Raw genomic sequence first — 27,030 nt, forward strand, 5'->3', positions numbered from 1 at the left:
ACCATAACGACTACTAATTTTTTTTATGTATAAAATATTTCTTTCATCCGTTACGAATTCTTCAATTGTTTTTGTTCCAATTATTTGTTATCAAAAAAAAGTTGCAACATATATATTACATACTAATTTTATATTAAAATAGTATATTTTGAATTCACAAATGTGTTATTTTAGAAAAATTAAAGTATTATATTATTTAATTTCATGAATCATAAATACTTTTATGGATTATGACTGACATCAATGTGTGATCGCTAGTACAAAAAATGTTAAAAATAACGGTTATTTTAATCGTAAAATGACGGCTTTCTAGCTCACATTTGATCAACTTGTAGTCTTATGTCCTAAAGCAAATAAGATAGCTATTTAATTGTCTTCTTAAATTCAAACAAAGAGGGCGGTTATGGTAATAGCTACCTTTTTACACATCCATTATAAGATGTATGCATGAGGTGTAAAATGGCGACTTTTACCATAGTCGCCCTTATAAACCATTGCGGAACATCTAAGAAGGCGGTTATGATAAATAGTCGTTCTTGTAGATGGTAATTTTTTTTAACACATTCTGTTTGATGCTAATTTCCATCTAAATTGACATGTTTAATTATAATTCAGCCAGACAAACACATAAATTCAGATAATCAAGTTATATATATTGATAAAAATGTATTACAAACACTAATAACATATATATTTTATCTATATTCCTATATATTTATCAAATTCCTATACTATTGATTGATATCCTAGAGTTCTAAAAATTTAGGAAATATGTGGCCCAAGCATGTTTCACATATTCTATGGTGGTTGAAGGCATTGCTTGCTCACATGTTCCGATCGACCTCTGACACATCATCCCATGAATTAATCAAAATGGAGAGCCTCTCACGAGAAACATCTCCAAGATAGTTGTTAAAGGTCTCAACTTTAGGACCAAAAGCCACTCCAGTGTTGACGTTAAGCTCAACCGGTGTCTTCTAACCTGGAGCACATCTCAATGACAAACGTTTCAATCTAGTAGGTCCCTTGCTGAATCATCCGGATCGGGGTCTGATCGGAGTCTGATCGTCGGCCATATCTTTGTTAAAAAATTAGGTAACAAACATTAGTTAAATTGCATCGAAAGAAAATCATATAAAACAAATACATAAAATTCTAAATTCATATTATTAAAAGTATTTCTTAAAATTTATTTCCATAGTGGGTTGAATGTTCATATGTAAATTCCTTCACTTTGGTATTTACGGGTTGCATGTACATCATCAACTAAATCATCATCTTTATTCATTATCATTAGTTTGAATAAAGGGGGGTCACCATTTTCAATATCATCAATGGCCTCCCCTTGTTTTTTCCCGTGTAAAATGACATACCAATGTTCTGACGTAGGATCTTTGACGTAGAAAACTTGAGATGCTTGTTGAACCATTATAAATGGCTTATCTTGATACCCTATCTTTCGAAATTCCATTAGTATGAATTCTGATTCATCAATTTTAACCCCATTTTTATTGTCAACCCATTTACACTTGAAAACTGGAATGAAAAACTTAGTATAATCAATCTCTCATATCTCTTTTATTAACCCATAGTATGCCATTGATACAAGTACAAGATTGGTATCTTTCGAAGTGGAAAACTACACCAGAATTTTGAATTGTACTCTTTTCATCCATAAACTTCGTGTAAAATATACAATTGTTCACTTTGTAACCTGTACAAGAAATGACATCAAACTTCAATCCAGCAACCAACCAGATCAAGGTCTTCGATGTCGTTGAATCCTTTAACACCTTGTCTTTAAACCAAGGCATGAAAGTTCTATTGTGTTCCATCAAGGCCCATTTCTTTGGTTTTCTTGGGTTATTTGTCTTCACAATGGCTTTTTGAGCATATACGAAAGGTATAACTTCATTTGTGTTATTTAATACATACAAATGTGCTTACAAGACTTCTAATAGAGATTTGTTTACCACATGTACACCACGTAAACATTTACTTGTAGAATGCCTGTGGTGCCATGAGTTAGCTGAAGAACACCAATTGGATTTTCTTATGACATGTACTCTAAACAAAATTCAATATTTTCTTCAACTATGTACCTTTCAAACATTGAAGCTTATGGACGATAATGATTTTTCACATACCCTTTCAAAATTTTCATATATCGCTCAATAGGATACATTCATCTTAAGTACATTGGTTCATACAATCTAACCTCTCTTACCAGATGCACAACTAGATAAACCATGATGTCAAAAAAAGATGGAGGAAAAAACATCTCCCATTCACACAAGATAACAACAATTTCATCTTCAAGTGGTGATTCCACTTGGGAATTAGAAGAAACCATTAGGGAAACCTATCCCTATCTCTTTTCTGGTAAGTCAATTTTCGGGGACGAAAATTTTTCTTGTTGGGGAGAATGTAAGGATCTAGAAAATTACTTTAGAGTAGAAGTGGTATATTTTAAATGACTCCTGAATAATTTTAAATGAAAAGGGCATATAAATAGAAATTCAGTTATTCAGGTTTCATTTCATCATCTCTCTAGAAAGTTCTTTTCCTTTCCTCTCCCTTCTCTCTACAATTCTGACTTCCTCGTTCATCTGTTCGACGATCAGAGTCCACCATCAGACTCCTGGCAGTGAGTACTACAAGACTGCCCGATCAGAATCTCTGATAGAGTATGTTTATTTTTGTTCTTCTCTTTGAGTCAAATTTGGAACTTGTTAGGTTGTTTTTGTCCTTGCTTGCATGTGACCCTTTTAGCTTCAAGGTTAATCTCTGTTAGCTCAGGGTCCTAGTGATATAGTTAGATTTTTTATTAGGACTATGTGATATAGGTTAAGTTACCTTTGAGTTCTTGGTGATTTTGGAGCTCTTAGTGAATATCTTCTAATTTTCTGGTAAGGGAAGCTAGCCTTCATTTCCAATAGAACACTAGGTTAGAAGATTTGAAGGTGAAATTTGATATATGGTTGTTGTTATACAAATATAATGTTGTTGAGTATTGGTTGTTTGATGTTGATTAGAGTAATTTTAGCTATAACAGGGCCTTTGTTAATTTGGGTGCTCTCTGGTGTGATTTCGATCAACCTAAAATATTTTCGTTCAAACCAAAATTTATGGGTGCTCTCTGGTGTGATTTCGATCAACCTAACATATTTTCGTTCAAACCAAAATTTCTAGGTGCTTTCTGGTGTGATTTCGATCAACCTAAAATATTTTCGTTCAAACCAAAATTTATGGGTGCTCTCTGGTGTGATTTCGATCAACCTAAAATATTTTCGTTCAAACCAAAATTTATGGGTGCTCTCTGGTGTGATTTCGATCAACCTAAAATATTTTCGTTCAAACCAAAATTTATGGGTGCTCTTTGGTGTGATTTCGATCAACCTAAAATATTTTCGTTCAAACCAAAATTTCCTGGGTGTTCTCTGGTGTGATTTCGATCAACCTAAAATATTTTCACTCAATCCAAAAGTTTGTATACATATATGAATATTGCTATTTTATTATTTTAGCATAGTTTATTTTAGATTATTATTGTTAAATAAATTTTTGGATATATTTGGATTATTAGAAAGTTAAATTATATGTTATGATTGTATGGTGTATTGATGTGTTAAAAGAAGTGTGCGATGATGTGAAAGTAAGATCAAGACATAGTATTTTCAGGAAAGAAAATATCGTGTTAAGATTGTTTAGGATGTGCATTGACTAGGGATTCGTCTAAAAGGAGATATCCTGACTCTACTGAGATAATGGAATCATATAGATGAAGTTATTCAGGTGGTGAGAGTCGAAGGAGGTTCATATGAATGGGTAAGTTGTTTGAAAGATAACTACCTTGACATGTTATATGAGTTAACCCTGTCATACTAGGAGAGATATGATATTGAGATTATATATGCGCATAGCTGTGTGGATTTCACAGTGATATAGTATGACAGGTGCTGATCACTGAGTCTAAGTCAACGCACAAGTCTTCCGGAAGTAGAGTCAAGTATTTATGTTATATGAGTCAGTGGAAGTCTGACATGTGAAAAATGAATATTGAATTTTAATAGACACTTGATGATTTGAGAATTTGTATAAGACTTATGATTTATGTTTTATTAATTTCAAAGTGAAATTTTATAGAATTTTGTTTTATATGGCTAGCTTACCTTGTTATTTTGGTTGTGTTGTTTCTCAAACTATGATGATCGTGTATTTACACGGGAGCATATGAGATTGCAGGTAATAGAGCTCCTCAGTGAGCAGCAGAAGGATTAAATAAATTTAAAGTTTTGCTTTGTTTTATTTTTTAAAACTTTTTTATGTATATATTAAATCCCTATGAAGAGGGATATCTTTTGTTTTGAGATACAAATATGAGAAAACAATATATGTTTATCTGTTAATTAGATATTGCATGCATAATATAGTAGCAAATATGAGTAAAGATTAGGGATGTTACACTTAACACCGCCGACAACCGTGTGAAATTAGTTGATCTAAGATACAATGAAGTCTTTACATCGCTTGAAATACTTCCATATCCATGTGCTTCTGCAAAAGACTCATCTCCCACATCACGAATCATGTCCTCCAATCGATCATGATGTACTTCACCATGTACTAAATCATCCATTGTGGACCCCACATAATCTTCCGTTACGGAAACACGTGGTAAATTTAATAATTCACCATGTCATGTCCAAGTTGTATAAGATCGAAGAAACCCATCACATAGAAGGTGCTCCCTTATACGCTTAACATTCAATCTCCTTCCGTTCAAACAATTAACGCACAAATACTTAATATTTGCTCCATCATAACCACTATTATTGGCATTACGTTGTGCAAATTGTATAAATTATTTTACTCCCCTTTCGTACTCATCACTTATGCGAAAAAAATTAATCCATTTTTGATCCATTATATTCTGTAATAGTCGTTCAAATGTTTACTAATGGGTGTGAAATTTCATGTTTGTCGAGAGTCGAACACCCCCATACTAAATATCATAACGTATCAATTGTCGATGGTCGAACACCCTCAGACTCAATACTAACATGATAATTTTATTCTAACCTAACAACTAACATAATATAAATTAATAATAAATACTAAATATACAAATTAAAATCATTAAATTAATTGTAAATATTAAATAATATAAATCTATCTACAATCTAGTAATTTAATAATTCTATTCTAACCTAAAAAGAAAAATAATATAAATTTAAATTTTTTAAAAAATAAAAATTATAATAAATAAAAAAATAAACAAATTAATAACATTAAAAAAATATTTAAACAAGTTTAAAACACCACCAACTTTTTACGTGAAGGCAACAGTGGTGGTGAAGAGCGACGACAACAACAACAACGGAACGAAGCAAATGGGGGCACAACGAAAACCCAAATAACAGCGTTGAAGACAATGAAACAGTAGGAATGGTAACCTTCACATCAATGGCAGAAAAGAAACAAATAAGAGAAACCAAAATAAACAAGCAATGGTGAAAAAGAAGTAGAGAGCTCGGAAGCAACTTACCCAATGGCACGAAGAAGACAATGACTCGAGGGAAACGAAAAAGAAGCATATAGAAGAAGAAGAAAATGAAGTGCCAGAAGACAAATGAAGTATGAAAGCGTAATTGGCACGCTCTGAGTTGGGTAATGAAAATACTCTAATAGGGCGACTGTGAGGTAAAGTTGCCTTCTTACACAAAGCGCTTTGTTGTAAGAAGACCATTTTACCAAATAACCGCCCTCTTAGAGAAATTTAATTTAAAAAATGTCACCGCGTTTTGAAGAAATTGCCTTAAATGTAGTGTCGAAATAAGTCATTTTTGCACTAGTGGATGTAGTACACACAACATATTTATTGCTTATTATATTAATATATGAAATTTAATTACTTAATACATTAAGAGCTAATAAGAATTATTATAATAATTTCAATGAAAAATTAACTTAGAATAAATTTAACATTGACTATTTGATAATAAAGTAAATTTACCTTCTTAAGACATTGCATACACTAATAATACTAATAAAGAAAAAATTATTAACTATTAACAATAATTTGGATGAAATGAAAAAACAAGATCATTTTGTAATTAAACTATACTCATATACTATAATTTTGGGTCTCTCTTCAACTTCTTATATGTTCTTACAAAAAGGGACCAAGAACACTCGAACTAAAACAAGATGGCCTTTTACACAAATCTTCTGATTTCGGGCTATACTCTCGGGTTTCTATTGGGCTGGATTGCTTCTTGGGCTGGATTGCTTCTTGGGCTGGATTCTCAACTGGGCTAGGCTCGCGGTTGTTCCTCTCGGCTGCTTCTCTCGGCTATTCATCTCGGCTGTTCTTCTCGGCTGTTCCACTCGGCTACTCCTCTCGGTTGGTATTCATCACAGGTGGGGGGATGTACCTGCAAGTCGCTCCGATGCCAAAGTCAGAAACAATGTAATGGTTTTTCAGATAAAATCACTCTTACCTTTTTCTTGTGCTAACCTCCTATTTATAGAGTTTCGTTGATGGGCCTTCTACAGTACTTTTGGACTTTCTTATCACACCTTTTTATTACTTTTACACCCCCTTGTGCAAGTTCCTTATTTAAATTGGGCTTTATTATCCTTTCAGGTTTCGGTCCAGACCTTTCGGTTCTAACTTATCATTTTGATTATTGGACATGTAGTTCTCGGCCTATACCTCTCGGTTTTAGGCTACCAGTACACTGGCCCCCGAGACAAAAATAATTGATTTAGATTGAAATGATTTGTGTCTTAATATAATATAATAGTTTTAAGTGTTGATTTGATTTGGTATTTAATGCCTTGGTTTTCGTAATTTACTTTTCTGAAAATACATGATTTGACATGAGATGTCCATTTTAACCGTTAGATCATATATATTTTTGAACAATTTTGTGCTATCATAACGTTTCAAATTCTAGGGTTCGCGTGGGTTATAAATAGGTTCCTTTCTGAGTCTTTTTGTGATTGTGAAACTTATCGCTATTAACAGAAGCTCATTTTTCATCTTCAGTTGATTCTGGAAAGGTAATGTCTCTTTCAAGCTTTTCTGCTAGTGATGATTGTTCGAGCGCGGGTGGTGAATCAACTGGGCGAGTGGTTCGGGAAGAGGATCATCCAGACTTAAAGTCTTCATCTGCGACCCCTTCTTGCATGAATGATTCTAATGGAGATCCTACTGTTGATGTTCCTCAAGAAGTCGATTTTATGTTGCCTCGGAAAAACCTTCGTCCAGGTTATCAGTGGGTTAACCCTAGGGTTCGGGAATATTTTTCGAAGTATCGTTCTGCTACCGAACTTCGTAGTTTTCTTTCTCATTCTCAGATTTATTATTCTGATATTGAAAACGATATTATTTCCTTTCGGCGTGTTGGGGATGTTGATAATGTTTGCCATGGCCGAGAAGATGATAGTTATGAATTTTTCTATTTTTATGCTTGCTTTTTTAGAGACCTTCATATTCGATTGCCTTTGAACAACTTTCAAATAGGCGTTCTTAATTTTCTTAATGTTGCCCCTACTCAGCTTCACCCTAATGGTTGGGCTGCCATGCAAGCTTTTAGTATTTTGTGTAAATTATTATCGCTTTCTCCTAGTCCAGCTTCGTTCCTGTATTATTATAGTTCTCGGCCTGGTAAACGACCAGGATGGCTTTCTCTTATTAGTAAATCCAACGTTTGCTTCCTTAAACCTTTTACATCCTCTTATAAGGATTTCAAGGGAGGTTTTTTCAAAATTCTAATAGAGCCGATAGGGAAAGAGTATTTTTTCAATGGAGAATCTCCAAAATTTCCTCTTTACTGGACAAGAGATCCGGTGAAGTTTAATTCAATATCTTTTCACTCAATGGGGGCGGCCGATCGTCATGTTATTGAAGTTTTCAGTCACCTCTCGTACCAAGTTCCCACTCGCGCCTTGCTACAATTGTACACTTCGTCCCATCCACAAGAAGATCTTATTGGTAGGTGGTTGTTCTTCATGTACTTGTTTGATAGGATGTGTTTTTTAACTTTGCTAAGTTTTTTATTGATTTTCAGCTTTGATGGCAAGCACAAATCCGAAAGCTCGGTCTTATTTTTCGAAGCTGCTAAACAAAGTAGGTGATGTAACTCCTCGGCGCGAAAATGTGGTGAATCCTGTTGTTGAAACGGAAGAAGCGGAGCGTGTTGCACCTGTTGAAATGGTTGAAGTTGTGCATCATGTTGATGTTGCTGGGCCTTCGAAAAAATCAAAGAAATGAGATAGAAGAGCAAGAGATCACACTCTTCTTCTCGGCGTCATCGTTGTGTTGAGAATGTGTCATCGGAACCACTTTCTGAAACCATTTTTTGTGCATCAACTAAGTATGCAAAGTTTGTCCAAACTTCTTTTAATGAATCGTCTTACAATATGTTGAAAAATATGGATGCTGCTTCATTGGCTGATTCGATTATTGAATTGTCGAGTAGAAGTTTGTTGATTGGAAAAATGATGAAGGAGAAAAATGGAAATTGTGTGTCTTTATCTGAATTTGAGAAATTGAGGACTGACCTTGCTGAATACAAGGAGAAAACGAGCTCTTTGTTCGAGCAACTAGAAGAAATGAAGAAACAAAAAGGTGAACAAGAAGTTGCAAAGGAAGAGTTTAAAAAAGAAATTGTTGATTTGAAGAATGAAAGCTTGAGGTCAAGTGAAGAAAACGCTCAACTCCGTAAAGAGAATCAACTGCTGAACGAGAAGATGTTAGCGTTATTGTCTACGAGCGAAGCCGACAAAAATGCCATCAAACTCATGGATGAAGAAATAAGTCAGCTGAGGACCAACGTTTTTAAAGCCGAAAGCTTTATATTTGAACAACATCAACTTGGTTTTGAGAAAGCGCTTCAACAAGCCAAATATTTTTATAAGATTCCACTTGATGAAGGCAACTTTGATGTTAAAAAGGATTTTTACAAGGGTGAATTGGTGCCGGCTAACGAAATCCCAGACACAGATGCTGAAGATGTCAATATTGAGAGCTAGAAAGGTGTAGGTGTGCTTGCCGAAAGTAGATTTATTTTGAACTACCAATCCATGTATGGATGCTTTTTGATATGCTAATCCATGTGGGAGGATTCGTTTTGTTAAATGTACTGTCTTTTTGAAAGCCTTAATACATATAAAGTTTGTTAGATTGTCAAGCGTTATATTGTTTTGCATTATTGGTCGCATAATTGTAACCTACCGAGTTAATTGTACTATTTTTAATGCGATGATGTTTTGTTCATACGCCGAGTACCTGTCGGTTTGTAGGCGAAAGTGGTTTCGAAATAACGGATTCTTTGCGGATTTTGTAATCTATGAACGCATGAAATCAAATTTATGTAAAATATCATAATGAGTGTTGATTCATAATTTATTAGTGGTTTTATCCAATTTATTATCAACAAAAACATGGTATGCGAGTGAATTTTTTATCGGAAATGGAAGCGTTTGAGATCACAAGTTTTTATGAATATATGAATTTTCGGGTGGATTTTCTCTTAGAGTGAAATCATCTAAAACCGAAAGTTTTACGAATACGTTTCTTTTCGGGTGGGTTTCACTTAGAGTGAAATCATCCAAGACCGAAAGATTTATGAACATGTTTCTTTTCGGGTGGGTTTTCACTTAGAGTGAAATCATCCAAGACCGAAAGATTTATGAACACGTTTCTTTTCGGGTGGGTTTTCACTTAGAGTGAAATCATCCAAGACCGAAAGATTTATAAATGTTTCTTTTCGGGTGGGTTTTCACTTAGAGTGAAATCATCCAAGACCGAAAGATTTATGAACACGTTTCTTTTCGGGTGGGTTTTCACTTAGAGTGAAATCATCCAAGACCGAAAGATTTATGAACACGTTTCTTTTCGGGTGGGTTTTCACTTAGAGTGAAATCATCCAAGACCGAAAGATTTATGAATGTTTCTTTTCGGGTGGGTTTTCACTTAGAGTGAAATCATCCAAGACCGAAAGATTTATGAACACGTTTCTTTTCGGGTGGGTTTTCACTTAGAGTGAAATCATCCAAGACCGAAAGATTTATAAATGTTTCTTTTCGGGTGGGTTTTCACTTAAAGTGAAATCATCCAAGACCGAAAGATTTATGAACACGTTTCTTTTCGGGTGGGTTTTCACTTAGAGTGAAATCATCCAAGACCGAAAGATTTATGAACACGTTTCTTTTCGGGTGGGTTTTCACTTAGAGTGAAATCATCCAAGACCGAAAGATTTATGAACACGTTTCTTTTCGGGTGGGTTTTCACTTAGAGTGAAATCATCCAAGACCGAAAGATTTATAAATGTTTCTTTTCGGGTGGGTTTTCACTTAGAGTGAAATCATCCAAGACCGAAAGATTTATGAACACGTTTCTTTTCGGGTGGGTTTTCACTTAGAGTGAAATCATCCAAGACCGAAAGATTTATGAACACGTTTCTTTTCGGGTGGGTTTTCACTTAGAGTGAAATCATCCAAGACCGAAAGATTTATAAATGTTTCTTTTCGGGTGGGTTTTCACTTAAAGTGAAATCATCCAAGACCGAAAGATTTATGAACACGTTTCTTTTCGGGTGGGTTTTCACTTAGAGTGAAATCATCCAAGACCGAAAGATTTATGAACACGTTTCTTTTCGGGTGGGTTTTCACTTAGAGTGAAATCATCCAAGACCGAAAGATTTAGGAACACGTTTCTTTTCGGGTGGGTTTTCACTTAGAGTGAAATCATCCATGACCGAAAGTTATGTAAATGAACGACACATTGTTAATGGATAATGCTTCTTCATTGATGGATAGATATATATATACAACCTTCTTTGTACATCTTCGAATTTCAACTAAAATAAAACTTTAAATGACTTGTATTCCATGTTCTCGGTACTATTTTTTCTTCTAGAGTTTCTAATCTGTATGCTCCATTTTGCAAATTTTCGAGTATCCTGAATGGACCTTCCCAATTAGAGGCCAATTTTCCATGTCGCGGATCTTTTCGTGCATCAGTTCGCATTCTCCATACTAAGTCCCCCTCCTTAAAATCTCTGAATTTTACTTTCGCATTGAACCTTTTCATTGCTCTTCTTTTTACTGCTGCCTCTTTTATCTTTGCTCGTTCTCTAAGTTCTTCAATGAGATCAAGGTCGGTTCTCAAACATTCATTGTTGATATTCCAGTCTTCTATCTGCCTTCGTAACGTTGGTTCATTCACTTCTACAGGTAACATTGCATTCGTCCCATATGTGAGGTTGAATGGTGTTTCACCAGTTGAAGTTTGTGGCGTACATCTATATGCCCATAAGATCTCTGGTAACTTCTCTGCCCACAAACCTTTGGCATTTCCTAACCTCTTCTTCAATTGTCCCAAAATAACTTTGTTTGCAGCCTCCGCTTGTCCATTCATCTGCGGATGTTCAACTGAAGTGGTTGTTGACTTGATTCCCAAATCTGCATAAAATTCCATAAGTTTTTTGTCAATGAATTGTCGACCATTATCAGTTATTATGGTGTGTGGGATTCCAAATCGACATATTATATTTTTCCATATAAATGTTTGAACTTGCTGAGCTGTTATCTTAGTCAGTGCTTCTGCTTCTATCCATTTCGTAAAGTAATCTACAGCGACTATCATGAATTTAGTTTGTCCTCGGCCAAGTGGAAATGGACCGAGTATATCAATTCCCCATTTTGCAAAGGGCCATGGAGAAGTAATTCCTTGTAATGCCTGTGCTGGTATATGGTTCAAACTTCCAAATTCTTGACACTTCTTGCATGTTTTAACATAAATTTCACAATCTTCTTGGAGTGTTGGCCAATAATATCCAGCTCTGCAAACTTTTGTTGCCATTGTTCGGGCTCCACAATGTAAGCCACATATTCCTTCATGAAGTTCTTTCACTACATACTGAGCTTGCTCTTTTGAGAGACATTTCAACAAAGGTATCGAATATCCGTGCTTGTAGAGTTCATCTCCAATTAACACAAAACTAGCTATTTTTTTGGTCATTTTTGTATCCAATTGAACACCTTGCTCTTGATTCTTTATGGCTTCCAAATATGTTTCTATCCATTCATCTGTTGTTGTAGTGACATTGCAACATTCCTCGAAACCGACTGTCGGGTGACTGAGGGTTTGTTGTATAACCGAATTGTGTTGGAGTTGCCGCTGTTGACTTGCCAATTTGGATAATGAATCTGCTTTCATGTTTAGCTCTCTCGGAATATATTTTATTTCAGCTTGTTTGAAACATTGCATGACATTTAATACCTTATGATAATATTGCATCAATAATGGATCTTTTACCTGATAATCTCCTCGTACCTGTCCCACTGAGAGCTGAGAATCACTTTTGCAAATGACGTTTTCAACTCCCATGTCTCTCGCCAGTAGTAGTCCTGCAATAAGAGCTTCGTATTCGGCCTGGTTGTTGGATGTTCTGAACTCGAATCTCAATGCCATCTCTATTTGGAAGTTGTCTGGTCCTTCAAGTACTATCCCTGCTCCGCTTCCTTTTTTGCTTGATGCGCCATCTACATACAATATCCACTGCTCCTGCTGTGCTGTTGTCGGCATCTGGATGATGAAATCTGCAAGGGCTTGAGCTTTGATTGGTCCTCTCGGTTCATACTTGATTCCATATTCGGAAAGCTCCATTGACCATGTCACCATCCTACCTGCAAGTTCTGGTTTTCTCAAGATTTTTGATATTGGATAATCTGTCCTCACAATTATCTGATGATTCTGAAAGTATGGCCGAAGACGTCTTGCGGCGTACACCAAGGTTAAGGCGACTTTTTCTACTTTGGGATATCTGGTTTCAGCATTTTGGAGGGATCTACTTACAAAGTATATTGGTTTCTGGTCTGGATTCTCTTGGATTAACGTTGCTCCTATGGCTTCATTGGAAGTTGCTAAGTAAACTATGATGGGTTGGGTCAACTCAGGTTTGATTAGGATTGGTGGTTCAGCTACCATGCTTTTGATTTGAGAGAAGGCTTGCTCACATTTTTCATTCCACTCAAAGGTTTCAGATTTTTTTAACAGGCTTATTATCGGTTTAGTTTTTTCGGCTAAGATCGGTAAAAACCTTGACAATGAATTTAGCTTTCCCACTAACCTCTGTACCTCTTTCAGGTTTTTCGGGTTCCCCATCTTCATAATTGCTTCACATTTATCAGGATTAGCCTCAATCCCTCTGTTGGTCAACATAAAACCTAGAAATTTTCCACCTTTGACGCCGAATACACACTTTTCTGGGTTGAGACGTATATTGTACTCTCTTATGCGTGAAAACACCTCCTCAAGATCTCCCAAATGTTTCTCCACTTTCTCTGACTTCACAACCATATCGTCCACATATACTTCCATGTTTCTTCCAATTTGATCTTTGAACACCTTATCCATCAATCTCTGATACGTTGCTCCGGCATTCTTTAAGCCGAAAGGCATGACTTTGTAACAATAATTTGCCGTATCTGTGGTAAAAGCTGTTTTGGGGACATCTGGCTCATACATCTGTATTTGGTTATACCCCGAATAAGCATCAAGAAAACTCATCATTTCTTGTCCAGACGCCCCATCTACCAATCGGTCAATGTTGGGCAATGGATATGTATCTTTCGGACAAGCCTTATTTAAGTCTGTATAATCTGTAAACATTCTCCACTTTCCATTCGGTTTTTTGACGAGCACCACATTGGACAACCATGTCGTATATTGAGCTTCCTTAATGAAACCGGCTTGCATTAACTTCTCAGTTTCTTCCATTGCTGCTTTTCTTCTCTCTTCACCCAACTTTCTTCGTTTCTGAGATATCGGTCTTGCTTCTCGGCATACCGACAACTTATGACAAATTACCTTTGGATCAATTCCAGGTATATCAGACGGTGCCCAAACGAACAAGTCTTTGTTGTCGCGTAACAATGTGACAAGTTTGTTTAACAATTCTTCGGGCAAACTTCCACTTATATAAGTGCATTGCTTCTCATCCCGGCCTAATACCACGGCTGTAGTCTCTTCTTTCGGTTCCAACCTTTCATCATTTAATCTCGGATCCAAATCCGCCATTGCCACCATTCTTTCGGTATCTTTGTGTGTTTTTAAGTTCATCTTTAGACCGGCTGCATAACATTCTCGAGCATCTCTTTGATTAACATAAACTGTTGCTATCTCCCCCTTTTCTGTTGGAAATTTCATTGCTAGATGTGGCGTTGAAACTATTGCTCCCAACTTATTCAAAGAAGAACGTCCTAACAACACATTGTACGACGTAGAAGCATCCACCACCAAATATCTGATTTTAATCTTTTTAGTCTTACTTCCTCTTCCGAACGTAGTCATCAAATCCACATACCCTTTCGTGCTGACTCTCTCCCCTGAAAAACCAATGATTTGTTCTCGGAAAGGTACAATGTCTTCTTCTTTCAGATGCAGTCTTTTGAAAGTATCCCAAAACAAAATATCAACTGAACTGCCTTGATCAACCAAGGTTTTCATGACGGCATATTCGGCTATTTCAACTGTTATCACCATAGGATCGTCGTGATCGAGATCAATTTCTTGGAAATCTTCATCTGTAAAAAGCATTGGTGGCAAAGTTCTTCTTTTAAAAATGTGGTTAATGGTCCTTATACTTCTCCAATGTTGTTTCCTTGCTGATGATGATTCTTTTCCAGAGAAACCACCTGAAATAGTGTTTATAAACCCCCTGACAGGTCTCCCCAAGCTCCGTTCCCTACTTCGCCTTACTGATTGTGTATTTTGATAAACCCTGTCATTTCTTCCTTCTGATCTTCCACCTCTTCTATCATCTCTTCTTTCTATTCTTTTTTCTCTTTCAAATCTGTCTGCCCTTCTTCCCCCTGTTTCAATTCCTTTCAACCTCCTCTCCGGACTGATCCTCAGTCTAACATTTCCTCCTTGAACAAAACGCTTCAACTGCCCAGCCTGAATCAATTCTTCTATTCTATCTTTCAACCCGACACACTCCTCTGTATGGTGGCCATGATTTTTATGATATTCACAATGTTTGGTGTGGTCGGCCCTTTCCGGTGTTCGCACTTTTCTAGTTGGTGGTATTATCTCTGCTGCCATGGCTTCTTGTAAGACTCTTGTTCTGTTTGTATTTAAGGGTGTGTATTGCTGGAACTTTCGGCTTCTGAATTCATCCCTGGCTCTTCTAGCCATAGGTCCACTTTCTTTTTCTATCACCTTTTTTTCACCTCCATCCATCCTTGCCTGGTTCCGGAACTCTCTCAGTTCTTCCATTTGCATGAACTTTGACGCTCGTTGTCTTAGCTCATCTAAACTAGTCGCAGGTTTCTTGCAAAGACTATCAGCAAATGGTCCCGGCTTTAATGTTGTTATCATATGATGCATGGTAACCTCTGGGCTGAGGTTTCGAATTCCCAGGGCAACCTTCCCAAAGCGTTCCATGAACATTCTTAACGACTCTCCCTTTTCTTGCCTTATATTCACCAAAGCAATCAAAGTTAAACGATGGGGACGACTGGTTGCGAACTGAGCTCCAAACTTTTCCACCAATGTATCAAAACAATCTATGCTCAAAGGCGGAAGGCGTGTGAACCAACTTAACGCTGTCCCTTTTAAGGTTGTAGGGAACACTCTGCACATAATAGCATCGTTCCACGTATATAGACTGATCTGCGTGGTGTATACCGCAACATGTTCATCAGGGTCTGTGCTTCCGTCATACTTGTCAATAGTTAAACTTCTCCAATTGTCAGGCAATGGAGTATCAACTATAACATCATAGAAGGGATGTTTTCTTGAAGATGCTCCTGCAAAAACTTCAGAATCTCCAAGGAATCTTCTTTTCGTTTGGGAACTTTCATTATGATAAATCCTCTCATTGACTTGTGCTCTTGGCTGAACAGTTTCAAATGATGCATTCAAAACTGTCTCCTCTTGTAATTTTCTCCTCATGCGTGCATTTTCGGCTCTTAACATACTCAGCTCTTCCTCATTACTTTTTTTTAACGTCTCGAACTCTTTTTGCAGCTGCACCAACATTGTCATTGGCATACTGACGTTATCTACTTGCTCTCCGTCTTGTCCTTCTCTCTGATCCATCTTGTCTCCTACCTTTCCTTCTAACTAGTTCTCGGCCCCACGGTGGGCGCCAAAATGTTCTTACAAAAAGGGACCAAGAACACTCGAACTAAAACAAGATGGCCTTTTACACAAATCTTCTGATTTCGGGCTATACTCTCGGGTTTCTATTGGGCTGGATTGCTTCTTGGGCTGGATTCTCAACTGGGCTAGGCTCGCGGTTGTTCCTCTCGGCTGCTTCTCTCGGCTATTCATCTCGGCTGTTCTTCTCGGCTGTTCCACTCGGCTACTCCTCTCGGTTGGTATTCATCACAGGTGGGGGGATGTACCTGCAAGTCGCTCCGATGCCAAAGTCAGAAACAATGTAATGGTTTTTCAGATAAAATCACTCTTACCTTTTTCTTGTGCTAACCTCCTATTTATAGAGTTTCGTTGATGGGCCTTCTACAGTACTTTTGGACTTTCTTATCACACCTTTTTATTACTTTTACACCCCCTTGTGCAAGTTCCTTATTTAAATTGGGCTTTATTATCCTTTCAGGTTTCGGTCCAGACCTTTCGGTTCTAACTTATCATTTTGATTATTGGACATGTAATTCTCGGCCTATACCTCTCGGTTTTAGGCTACCAGTACATTATATAATAAAAAAAATTATAAAACAATATTGTTTATCGGACAAATAATCATCCATTATCAATGAGACATAAATTATTTACATTAATAAGTGATATATATATATATATATATATTATAAGTGAGTTGTACTTATACATTAGTATAAGGAGTTAAGAAAATATCTTGGGATTCATTAATCCTTTATTAAATGTATGTCCCACATTCCATTTGTATTTTCAAACCGTTGTATGACTTGAGACTCAAGAAAACTATATGTCTAGAATGTTTACTCTCTAACCATGTGAAGCCAAATTGTATAACTCCTTAAGAAATTATCATAAGAAGATGCTCACGTATCAACTCAACTTGTAATCTTCTCTCCTTTCAAATAATTTATCATGGGAAATGATATCCTTCATTAGTGTCTTCTACATTTTGTTGAACAACTTGTAAATACTCTTCATATCTATTTTTATACTTCTTACTTATTCAACTTGAATTCATCCAACAAGAATCCATTACTACATATCATAAGAATTAGATTTATGCATGATTATCTCACTTTTTAAGAAAAAATGTGTGCTTGTATCTTATTTATGAAATTCACTTTTTACAATTCACAAGAACATAAATTTAAATTAACATTTATATATTTCAACAAAATTTAGCATTATTTTGCATTGGTTTTCAAATGACACAAAATTAAAATGGTGACGTCAAAATCAACTTCAATTAAATAATTAACACAAATTGCAACCAATCAAAATTTCATGAAAATGTAGATTAAAATATATATATCAAAATTATTGAAAAATTATTAATCTTTCCAAAATGTCCAAAGTAGACAATTCAAAATTTAATAATCCATCCTCTAGTTTTTACAAAAATAAAATATATGACCATTTTAAATTGGAGGTAAACTTGATCTTTATACTAAATCTTAAACGAGATATTAAGATTCACTTTATGCAAGTGTTGGGTATGAAGTCAGGACCAATTAGGTTGGGCTGACTAGACACCATGTTTAGTGAGTGAGCTTACTCATTGAGTTTGCTTTATAATTTCTATTTAAAGAGATCATTGTACTTGTAATTGGTGCACAACAGGACAGAATGAAAACCTAATAGTTGCTCGTGTGGATGTAGGTTGCAGTTGGCGACCGAACGACGTTAAATCCTGTGTTGTTTAATTTCTGCGGTTGTTTCGTGATTATGTGTGTTCCTTCCACATACGTTTTTTCCCATCAAGTGGCATCAGAGCTTGGTTCGTTTACACACTAGAGATCCGATCAGCAGAAATTAATCGACTCGAGACGTAAAAATTGTGGCTGCAACAGCGTCCCAAATCTAGGGATTCGTAGAGGTGGCAGCAGCGTCCCAAAGCTAGGGTTTCACTGCGGCCCAAGATTCGCGACAGCCCAGACCTGCAACTCGTGGCAGGCGCGCGTAGTAAGCGGTGTGATGTGCAATGGTGTGGGTCGCAACAAGAGTGGTGGCAGCTCGCGACGTTGTGCAGGTGGCTTGCTCACAGTAGGGTCGTGTCAAGGCAGTGCGGTGGAGTGTGCAAGTGCGACGACAGATCGCGTTTTGCGGCGAACAGGTGCAAATGCTTGCGGTGAGCGAGACGACACGGAGGTGCAGTGCGATAGCAGTGACGGAAGACGCAGGGTGGCCCGTGCATTTTTCTATTGGTGCAGCAGTGATGGTGTGGTGCTAGGCGCGAGATATGACTATTTTTCGCTGCGGCACGAAGTTATGACAGTGAAGCATTAACCACTAGACTTAGACCAGACAAGTTCTTTGGTCATATTATGATTTTTATTATACTTATTATATTATTACTAATATAATTTACACAGAAAAAATTTGTATGTAATATCTCTTTACATACGGAATAGAATTCGTATGTAATGTTGATTTTACATACGGATTTTGATCCGTATGTAATAATCCGTATATAATTTGCGTTTTTCTTGTAGTGGGAATTATTTAGTGAATCGTTATATGTCATCAAAGGTAAGAAAGATATAAGAGATAGTGGGAGCAAGAACAAAAGAAGAAGTCAGTCAAAGACTCGGGATTTCTCAAGTGTAACATGTTGGAACTACAAGAAGGTGGGGCATTTCAGGAATCAATGCCCAAATGATAAACTAGTCAACGTTGTAGAAGACTTCGCGGACGAGGACCTCTTAGTCTGTTGTGCGGATAGCAGTGTGGATTCCTGGGTCATGGATTCTAGATCTTCATTCCATGCTACCCACAGTAGTGAAGCATTGAAGAATCTAGTTATTGGAGACTTTGAAAAGGTAAGACTAGCATACAACATAAATCTTGATGTTACGGACATGGGTGACATAGTGTTGAAGACGTCAGTCGATTTTTGAACTTTGAAGGATGTCAGAGTTGTTCCAAGCTTAACGAAAAGTGTGATTTTTGTTAGGCAGTTGGACGAACAGGGACATGATGTAAAGTTCAGAAATCAACAGTGGAAAGTTGTGAAGGGAAATCTTGTCATGGCCCACGGAAGAAAGAGAGGTTCACTGTATATCGTCGGACTACCGTCTGAGGGAGTGATCGTCCCAACTCGGAAGATAAACAAAGTCCGGTTTATAGAATCTCGTGGGCAGAAGAGGGTTGTCTTTACAAGAGAGAAACATAGAGCCACAAGTCAGATTCAGAATGAACGAGCATGGAAAGGTTCAGATACACTAGTCATAGGTACTTATGGCAGTGGGAGCACAGGTCGTGCTTCAGCTGAGGTTCCTAGACGATAGTGGGTTAGGAGAACCAGTATTCCAGCTGTTGAAACATGTCCAGAAAATTTCTTGTTGAGTATGGAGTATGTTTGTTCTCAGGCTATTCTAGGATCCGACAGTTCGTGTAAGTGAGAGTCGGTAGGAACAGAGGATGGGTCAGTGGTCGTTTCAGTCATGACGAACGTGTTAAAACTCAGGGGATTTTCAACAAAGTCTTCAAAATGATTAAGAAGGCTGGTGGCAACTAAAGGTGGAACATTGAGTTCCGTCGACAGATTACAGAAGTACATGTACACAGTTGAAGCGCAGGTGAACATTGTTTCGTGGCTTTAAGTGGGAGATTGTTGGGTATGAAACCAGGACCAATTGGGTTGGGCTAACTAGACACCATGTTTAGTGAGTGAGCTTAATCATTGTGTCCCCTTTATAATTTCTATTTAAAGAGATCATTGTACTTGTAATTGGTGTGCAACAAGACTGAATGAAACCTAATTGTTGCCCGTGTGGATGTAGGTTGCAATTGGCGAACGAACCACATTAAATCCTGTGTTATTTATTTTCTGCAGTTAATTCGTGATTATGGGTGTTACTTCCGTGTGCGGTTTTTTTTTCATCAGCAATATGGACTCTCAAAATTTTGACAAACAATGTAATTTGTCAAAGTTCGAATACTAGACCTACATACATTCAACATATCATGAAAAGTAATACAAATTAAAATAGATAACAAAAAAAAAATATATATATATATATATATATATATATATATATGACTCACTTGAAGAAAAGATAGTGAGAAATTCAAAGTATGAAGTTAGGAATATTATATTTGGTGGATATGAGCAATATGTAAGGAAAAATACTCATTTTTTATCTTAAAATTTTAGGTTAGAGGTAATATTACTCTCCCACTATCTAGTCAAAGAACCCACCAAATATAAAAAAAGTAAAACTAGACAATTCTATTCATTTAGTTTCTAATGGTACCTTGTAATCCCTTTGTCTAACATTTTCTTACACTTGTTTCTTTCATGTAACATCTTCAATTACATTATCATCATGTAATCAACATTCTCCTTGAAAACAACATTTTATCAAACAAATATTTTCATTCCTTTTAATAAAATCATGCGAAGTAATATAAATAATAATGATGTGAATACTAGTTTTTAATTGAAATTGTATCCAATATTATTTGCTTAACTTTGTAATAAGAAAATGATCGCTTAATTGTACTCCAAATATTTGACCAAATATAATTTGAACTTTTCATTTTTTTTAACCTCTAAACCGCAAAACAAGTAAATGATATTTGGTGGTCCTTGAGAATAAGTAACCTATAAAGTTATGATAGCTAACCTCAACAAAGGACGAAGGAAGTGTAGTCCATGAAAAATTTATGGAGTAAAAAAAATATAATGAAAGGAACAAAGGTGTGTATATATATATATATATAAAATCTTTTTGATAAATGAAAAAACAAAAGTAAAAAATGTTTTTTCTTTATAATTGTTCTTGTATAGACAAAGTGAGTCTTAATATTACCTCAAATTGACTGTAACAATTGTTGTTAACATCGGCCGTTGGGTTGCTCTCTCGTACTCCAATGCTTCACTCCTTCATACTTTCAAGACTTCTTCTCCCTATAGTTTTTTAGTGCTCGATCGGGAGTAAACTTGCAAAAGGTTCTCCGATGATCAAGTAAGCACTCTGTGTTATGAGAGTGTATGGTAAAACTGATAAAAATGTACATTACTCCATTGTAGAGGGCTTATTTGTAACATTTAGTAATGGGTCATCTGATTGATCGGTTGTATCTGGTGTATATATGCACTAATTATCAATGTTAGTTGATTTCTTGGGAGGTAACTCTGATTTATATGATGGTATGTTTAAGTGACATCCCGATAAATCAACAATGATTGATTTATCAGGATGTTACCGGATTTGATGGGTATAGTCCTAATTTGTAAGGAGTTTCCTTAACTGTCATTCATTACAAGTGTACTTTTAATGTAGTTTCAACTGGTCGGTCGGTCGCCGAGATCGAGTAACTTAGCCAATTCGGTCCCGACCGATACAATAACAATGAATGAAACAAAAAATAAAACAAAATAAATTTTTTATATAAACCTTGACATGCCCTAAAAGGTAAGGCCTAAGAACACGAAAACACATGTGTTATTACCCATGTATATTTATATTTTTATTATATTGAAATATATATAATTTTATTGTTTTTATAGTTTTACTATTTTTATGAGTAATTAATTAAAAAATAATATAATTTAAATATATATATAATTATGTAAAAATAATATTAAAAATTATATAACTATTTTAAAAAATATTTAATTATTTTAAAATAAAAAGAAGTTACTTAATTATATATTTATTTAAGAAAAAAATAAATTATCTTTTATTTATTAAAGAGTAAATTTGTCTAATTAAAGGATGACACAAAAAAATTAACAAGTGATATATCCTCTTTAATATTGGTATAGATAAAATATTAGATAAGGTAGAATAAGTTGTTGATAGAACCTAAAATATAATTATTATTTTTCTTTTTAGGATAAGGATCAAAATCCTTCTTGCTTTTTAAAAAGTTTCAAACTACCGTAGTTTTGAAAGGATCATGACATTTTATGATAAAAGTTAAAATTAATTAAATTTAAACGTATTTTATATCTTTATAAATTTTCTTCTTTTTGTTTTATTTTTCATTTTTTAATTTTATTTGTTGTTGTTTTCTTGTCCTTGGTAAGTTATAAATGTTATACGATTGGACTATAATTAATTAGGACCACAGAAATAATCATTTATAAACTCAAATGATTGCATGTCTTTTGGACGTTTTTATAGTCTTAAACCCTAATATAAACTGTTATAATATAAAAAGTTTCACAAAAATATAAAAATTATAATATAGTGAGAAATAGAGATAACAATTGTTTCTTAAAGTATGACATAGATTCATATAAACAAAAGAAACAAAATTCAAAAGTCTTGACTAAGAAAAGGATAGTAAATAAAAGAGAAGAGAATGAAAAACAAAATGGAAAGTAAACATTTGAATGAGGAAAAATGTGAAGAAGAAAAAGACAGTGATGAAAAAATTATGCTCAGGGTAGAGAAGAATTGCAGGGAAGAATGAAGTTTTTCTTAGTTAAAGAGTTATGTGAATATATGTATAGTACCTTTAGTGCTATTTCTTTTTGCCGACAGAAGAAAAGAATTTGTTTCCATATGTGCTTAAGCTCCCAACATATTATTTATAATTGGTTATTTTTGTTTATAAGATTTTTTTATTATGATGAGAATGATAATAAATAAATGATAAAATTTGATAAAAAAAATTCCTAAAAAATTATAATTATATAGTTGAATTGATAATTTATTTATAAAAAATTGTTAATAATATTATAATTAGTGAATAACTTTAACTTTTGTTTGTATATAATATGATATGATTGACAATAATGAATAAATTAAATAAAAAAAATATTTCAGAAAGAAAACAAGTTTATAGGTGAATGTTAAATGAGAGTTTGATTATAAATAATGAAAATTTAGAAAAGAATATAATTATTGTTTAATTGGCTAGGGTTGGCAAGCAGAGTGTAGTCGTATTCAGTGTTCTAGTTTATTGGATAGGACACATTGGTATACCTATACTATTTGGCTATATGAGTGGAACAAGTTATTTTCATTTAACAAACTTGCATTGGAGGGTTGGTTTATCCTGAGGGAAGACCCTGACTTCACACAAACCTAACAATGGCATTATCAAAGTGAAATAGGTTCTCCTTTATAGGGCACTTTAGCAAGCATAATTCACTTCAACAATTATAAAAAAGTGAAATTTGATTGTAAAGAGACAACACTAGACCTGTTAATTCTGAGTCTTCGAGAAAGGACAATGGACAATGTACCATTAATTCTCCCATTCTCAAGCAATGCTACTAAAGAGTCACACACACATGAAAGGAAACGAAACCAGAAGTTATAATTAGTACTCAAGCTTTGGTTGTTCAAATTGTACCATGTACTCATTTAGCTCCCACATCCAATGGTGGCCACGAAACATATTTTGGTTTCATTTTGGTAATGATGTTTTATTGATAAGTTAATGTATTAGGTATTCCATAAATGTCATGTGGCACGTGATAACAAAAGCTTCTCAACTTTTTTATTTTATTTATTTATCATAGGAGGGTGGAGAAAACTTTTCTATCCTCTATAATTTTACTACGCTTGAAGGGGCTATAAAAAGGCTATATATGATTAATAACACTATCAAACATTACAAAGGAATCAAGGTGATCTTACTCATATTACAAATTACTCATAATTAGGTTGACTCATCGTCAAAAGGAAGAAGGAAGATAACATAAAAAGGCAAGGGAGGTATACTAGTTTTTTTTTAAAGTATTTATATTGGTAAATAGAAGTATTGAGATTAATATATAGATAATATGTAAAAATGTGATCAATACAAAAAAAACATCATAGTCTTTTCAATTATAATATTGGATTCCTAAAATTTATAAATATTTGTGAACTTCAGAAATAAAAATGATAATATTTTTTTTTAAATCATGGTTAAATTAAAATAATCCAAATTTTAAATTTTAAAAACCAATTTGGTAATTATGAATGAAATAAAAGGAAAGTGGTCCCCTCGAAGTATAAATCAGGGTTGTTTAGACCATTTAATGGGAAATAAAACATATAAAAGAAACTTTTAATATACAGTTGTAGTTGGCCATTAAGGTATATGGTCACATATGAGCAAGAAAGTTAGGCCGAATTGAAGGGGTAAGATGGTGAATATTTCTTTGGTAGATAAGATCGTGGTATAAATAAATAAATATATATATATATATATTATCGTTGAATATTTTGAGGGGAAAATCTTATCCATTCAACAAAGAAAAAAAATGTAAAGGGTTCTCTTATGAATATCAATTATATATTTTCTGAATTTTAACTTCATTATATGATTTGCAGATTGAACTCAAGTCAACATATTATATTATTATCCGCTTTTTCAATTGCACACAATTATTTTGTTTCTTAACATTATTTTGGAGAGGGGAACTAATAGAATGTGTTAGAAAAATATGTTAAAGAACTTGTTTATCATTTTCCTTTTTAGTTTTTTTAGTTGTTTTTTATCAGTAGAAGTTATTAGATCAAAATCAGAATACTTAGGATATTCCAACACTTTTAAAAAAGATATATATTTGATAAGGTTCATTAATAACTTAAACTTGACATTATTCCCCGTTCAAAAAAAAAGACATAATACAAAAGAGTCCTACAATTAATATAACAAGTTCATATAAACAATGTTTTGCTCTTACACTAAATATATTAACTTCTCTAAATTACATATTGAAGTTTTTCATAACCTCATTCTATTATGTCCCTCTAAGATCCACCAATACAATGAGAAGTTATAGTTGAATTGTATTACTTCTAAAGCATACATACTTCAACTTACAATTATATAATTATATGAGTAAGTTATATTGATAAGTGTCAAATATTCTTGATTTTTATATATAATTAGACATAAAAAAAATGTTTTGTATAGAAAATATCATTTTATTAGATGATCTAACTCACAAAAAGAGTTAATACCTAATTTAGGAAACATAGATTTAGTGAATCTCAAGTTATAAGTGAATCTATAAATCTATAAATAAGAGATATTGATACCACTTAACCTAAATTCTTAAAACATTAGATTTATGATTTTTTTTTCCTTATATATTATCCACCTTAATTTTTTTACTCAATATAGAACTCCAAACTCTGCAATTAAATTTCTTCACAACATATACTCTCAATTTCAGATTTTAGGATAGCAACTAACCTCATTCATAAAAGTTTAAAATGTTTCTATAAATGAAAAAAAACTTAAAATATTTGCATTAATATTTAATGAGCGTGAATTACCAATACATTCAAAATTCGCAACTATATTAAAAATAAGCTATACAAACTATTAAGAACTAGAACCTATTGATTATTGACAATTTCAATAAAATTGCAATAATTGTGACAATGAATATTTTAAATTATTAATTATTTGACAGAAGTGGAAGAAATTTACACAACTTAAATAAAAGTTAGTTGAATAAAAGTGAAAATGAATGAATGGCAGTAGACACTATAAATTGTTATTTAGAAATTAGTATAAGAAGTGTGTAATGATGGAAAGTGCAGGAACCAAAAAGATGAATAGCAATAATAAAACATTAATATTGAACCATGAAAGTGTAACTTGCTGAATGTTTGGAATCCAGTAATATGTGTTAATGGCAATAGGATTACAGTGCTTAGATGTTTTTATAGTATCTTAAGATTTACTATACGTATAGTATGAAATAATAGGTTTCATCCTCCCACGATACAAATTGTTTGAAGAATTTTTTTTTTTCTTAAATCTTAACTTTATCGTACGATTCGCACGAAGAATAATCGGTGAATCGCGAAATAAAACAATTCTGTATTGTGTGGATTTAAAAAAGATAGACAGAATTTGTTTAATAACATGTATGCACCACATTATTTTTTTAGAGGTTATTTTGAAGAAATTGTGTAGTATATATAAAATTTATTGTATATTGCATGTATATATATTTTATATATATTTAAGTATATATTAAATTTTGTAATGTTTATTAATCTTACAATTCATAATATAAAACGATTTACGATATGAATCAGCTGTCTGAAATACTACTTGTATCTCCATTCATTCTACTACCATGGTTTTGATATTAATGAGAGAAAAAAATGCAGAGGTTATGTTATGAGAGTTTGACCGGACACAGTTGAAGTTTGTTGGCAGTCTCACATATCTACAATTTGGTTTGAGTTAATTGGCAATGAATCGGTGAAGGGTGGACTTTGTGTGGCTGCAGAAGCAAAAGTGGAAGTACTAAATGATATTCATATACACTCAGTTATATGTGGTCCTAAACCTTCAAATATATTCAAAAAGGTGACCACTTTTATTAAATGTTATTCATTATTCATCAAAGAACTACACTTACTCACTCACTACTCAGTTTCAACTAGTAACTACTTGTTTTAGAGCTCTCATTACGACTTAACCATCATCCTTACATCCTTACATCTACATATACATATACATATACATATATATATATATATATATATTTATATATTTATATATTTATTGTCCATGGCCATTAAATACTACATCAACTCTGATTGAAATGTAGCCAACACACAAATGTCCACTTGTCAGTTCTGGGAAATTGCTCAGAAAGTATACTCTTCTACTGTTCAATACTTTTAATACAATAAGATGAAATGTCAAAAATAATAAATTAAAAGAAACAAATAGTTTAGGAGCAGTGTGGCTTGGTTTGGTTTAAATCAATTATATAATCTAAACTAAACCAATTTTTATATATTTTAGATTGATTTAAAATAATTACGTAGTATTTGTTTAATAATTATTTACTTTAAAACATAAATGAATTTAAAACAAAGCTTTATATATTAATTATCGTCAAA

The 27,030-nt window shown here is 33.9% G+C and overlaps 1 protein-coding gene across 1 annotated transcript; it reads right to left on the minus strand.

Moving 5' to 3' along the window:
• Positions 1-10,867: 10,867 nt before the first annotated feature.
• LOC150029644 (uncharacterized) lies at positions 10,868-16,120 on the minus strand. The gene has a single exon (XM_090296767.1). It carries the CDS (start codon positions 16,118-16,120, stop codon positions 10,868-10,870), a length of 5,253 nt encoding a protein of 1,750 aa, XP_090152893.1.
• Between the last annotated feature and the right edge of the window lie 10,910 nt (positions 16,121-27,030).

Source organism: Phaseolus vulgaris, chromosome 1 (assembly GCF_051622355.1).
Source record: "Phaseolus vulgaris cultivar YP4 chromosome 1, ASM5162235v1, whole genome shotgun sequence".
In the NCBI taxonomy this organism is placed as follows: Eukaryota; Viridiplantae; Streptophyta; class Magnoliopsida; order Fabales; family Fabaceae; genus Phaseolus; species Phaseolus vulgaris.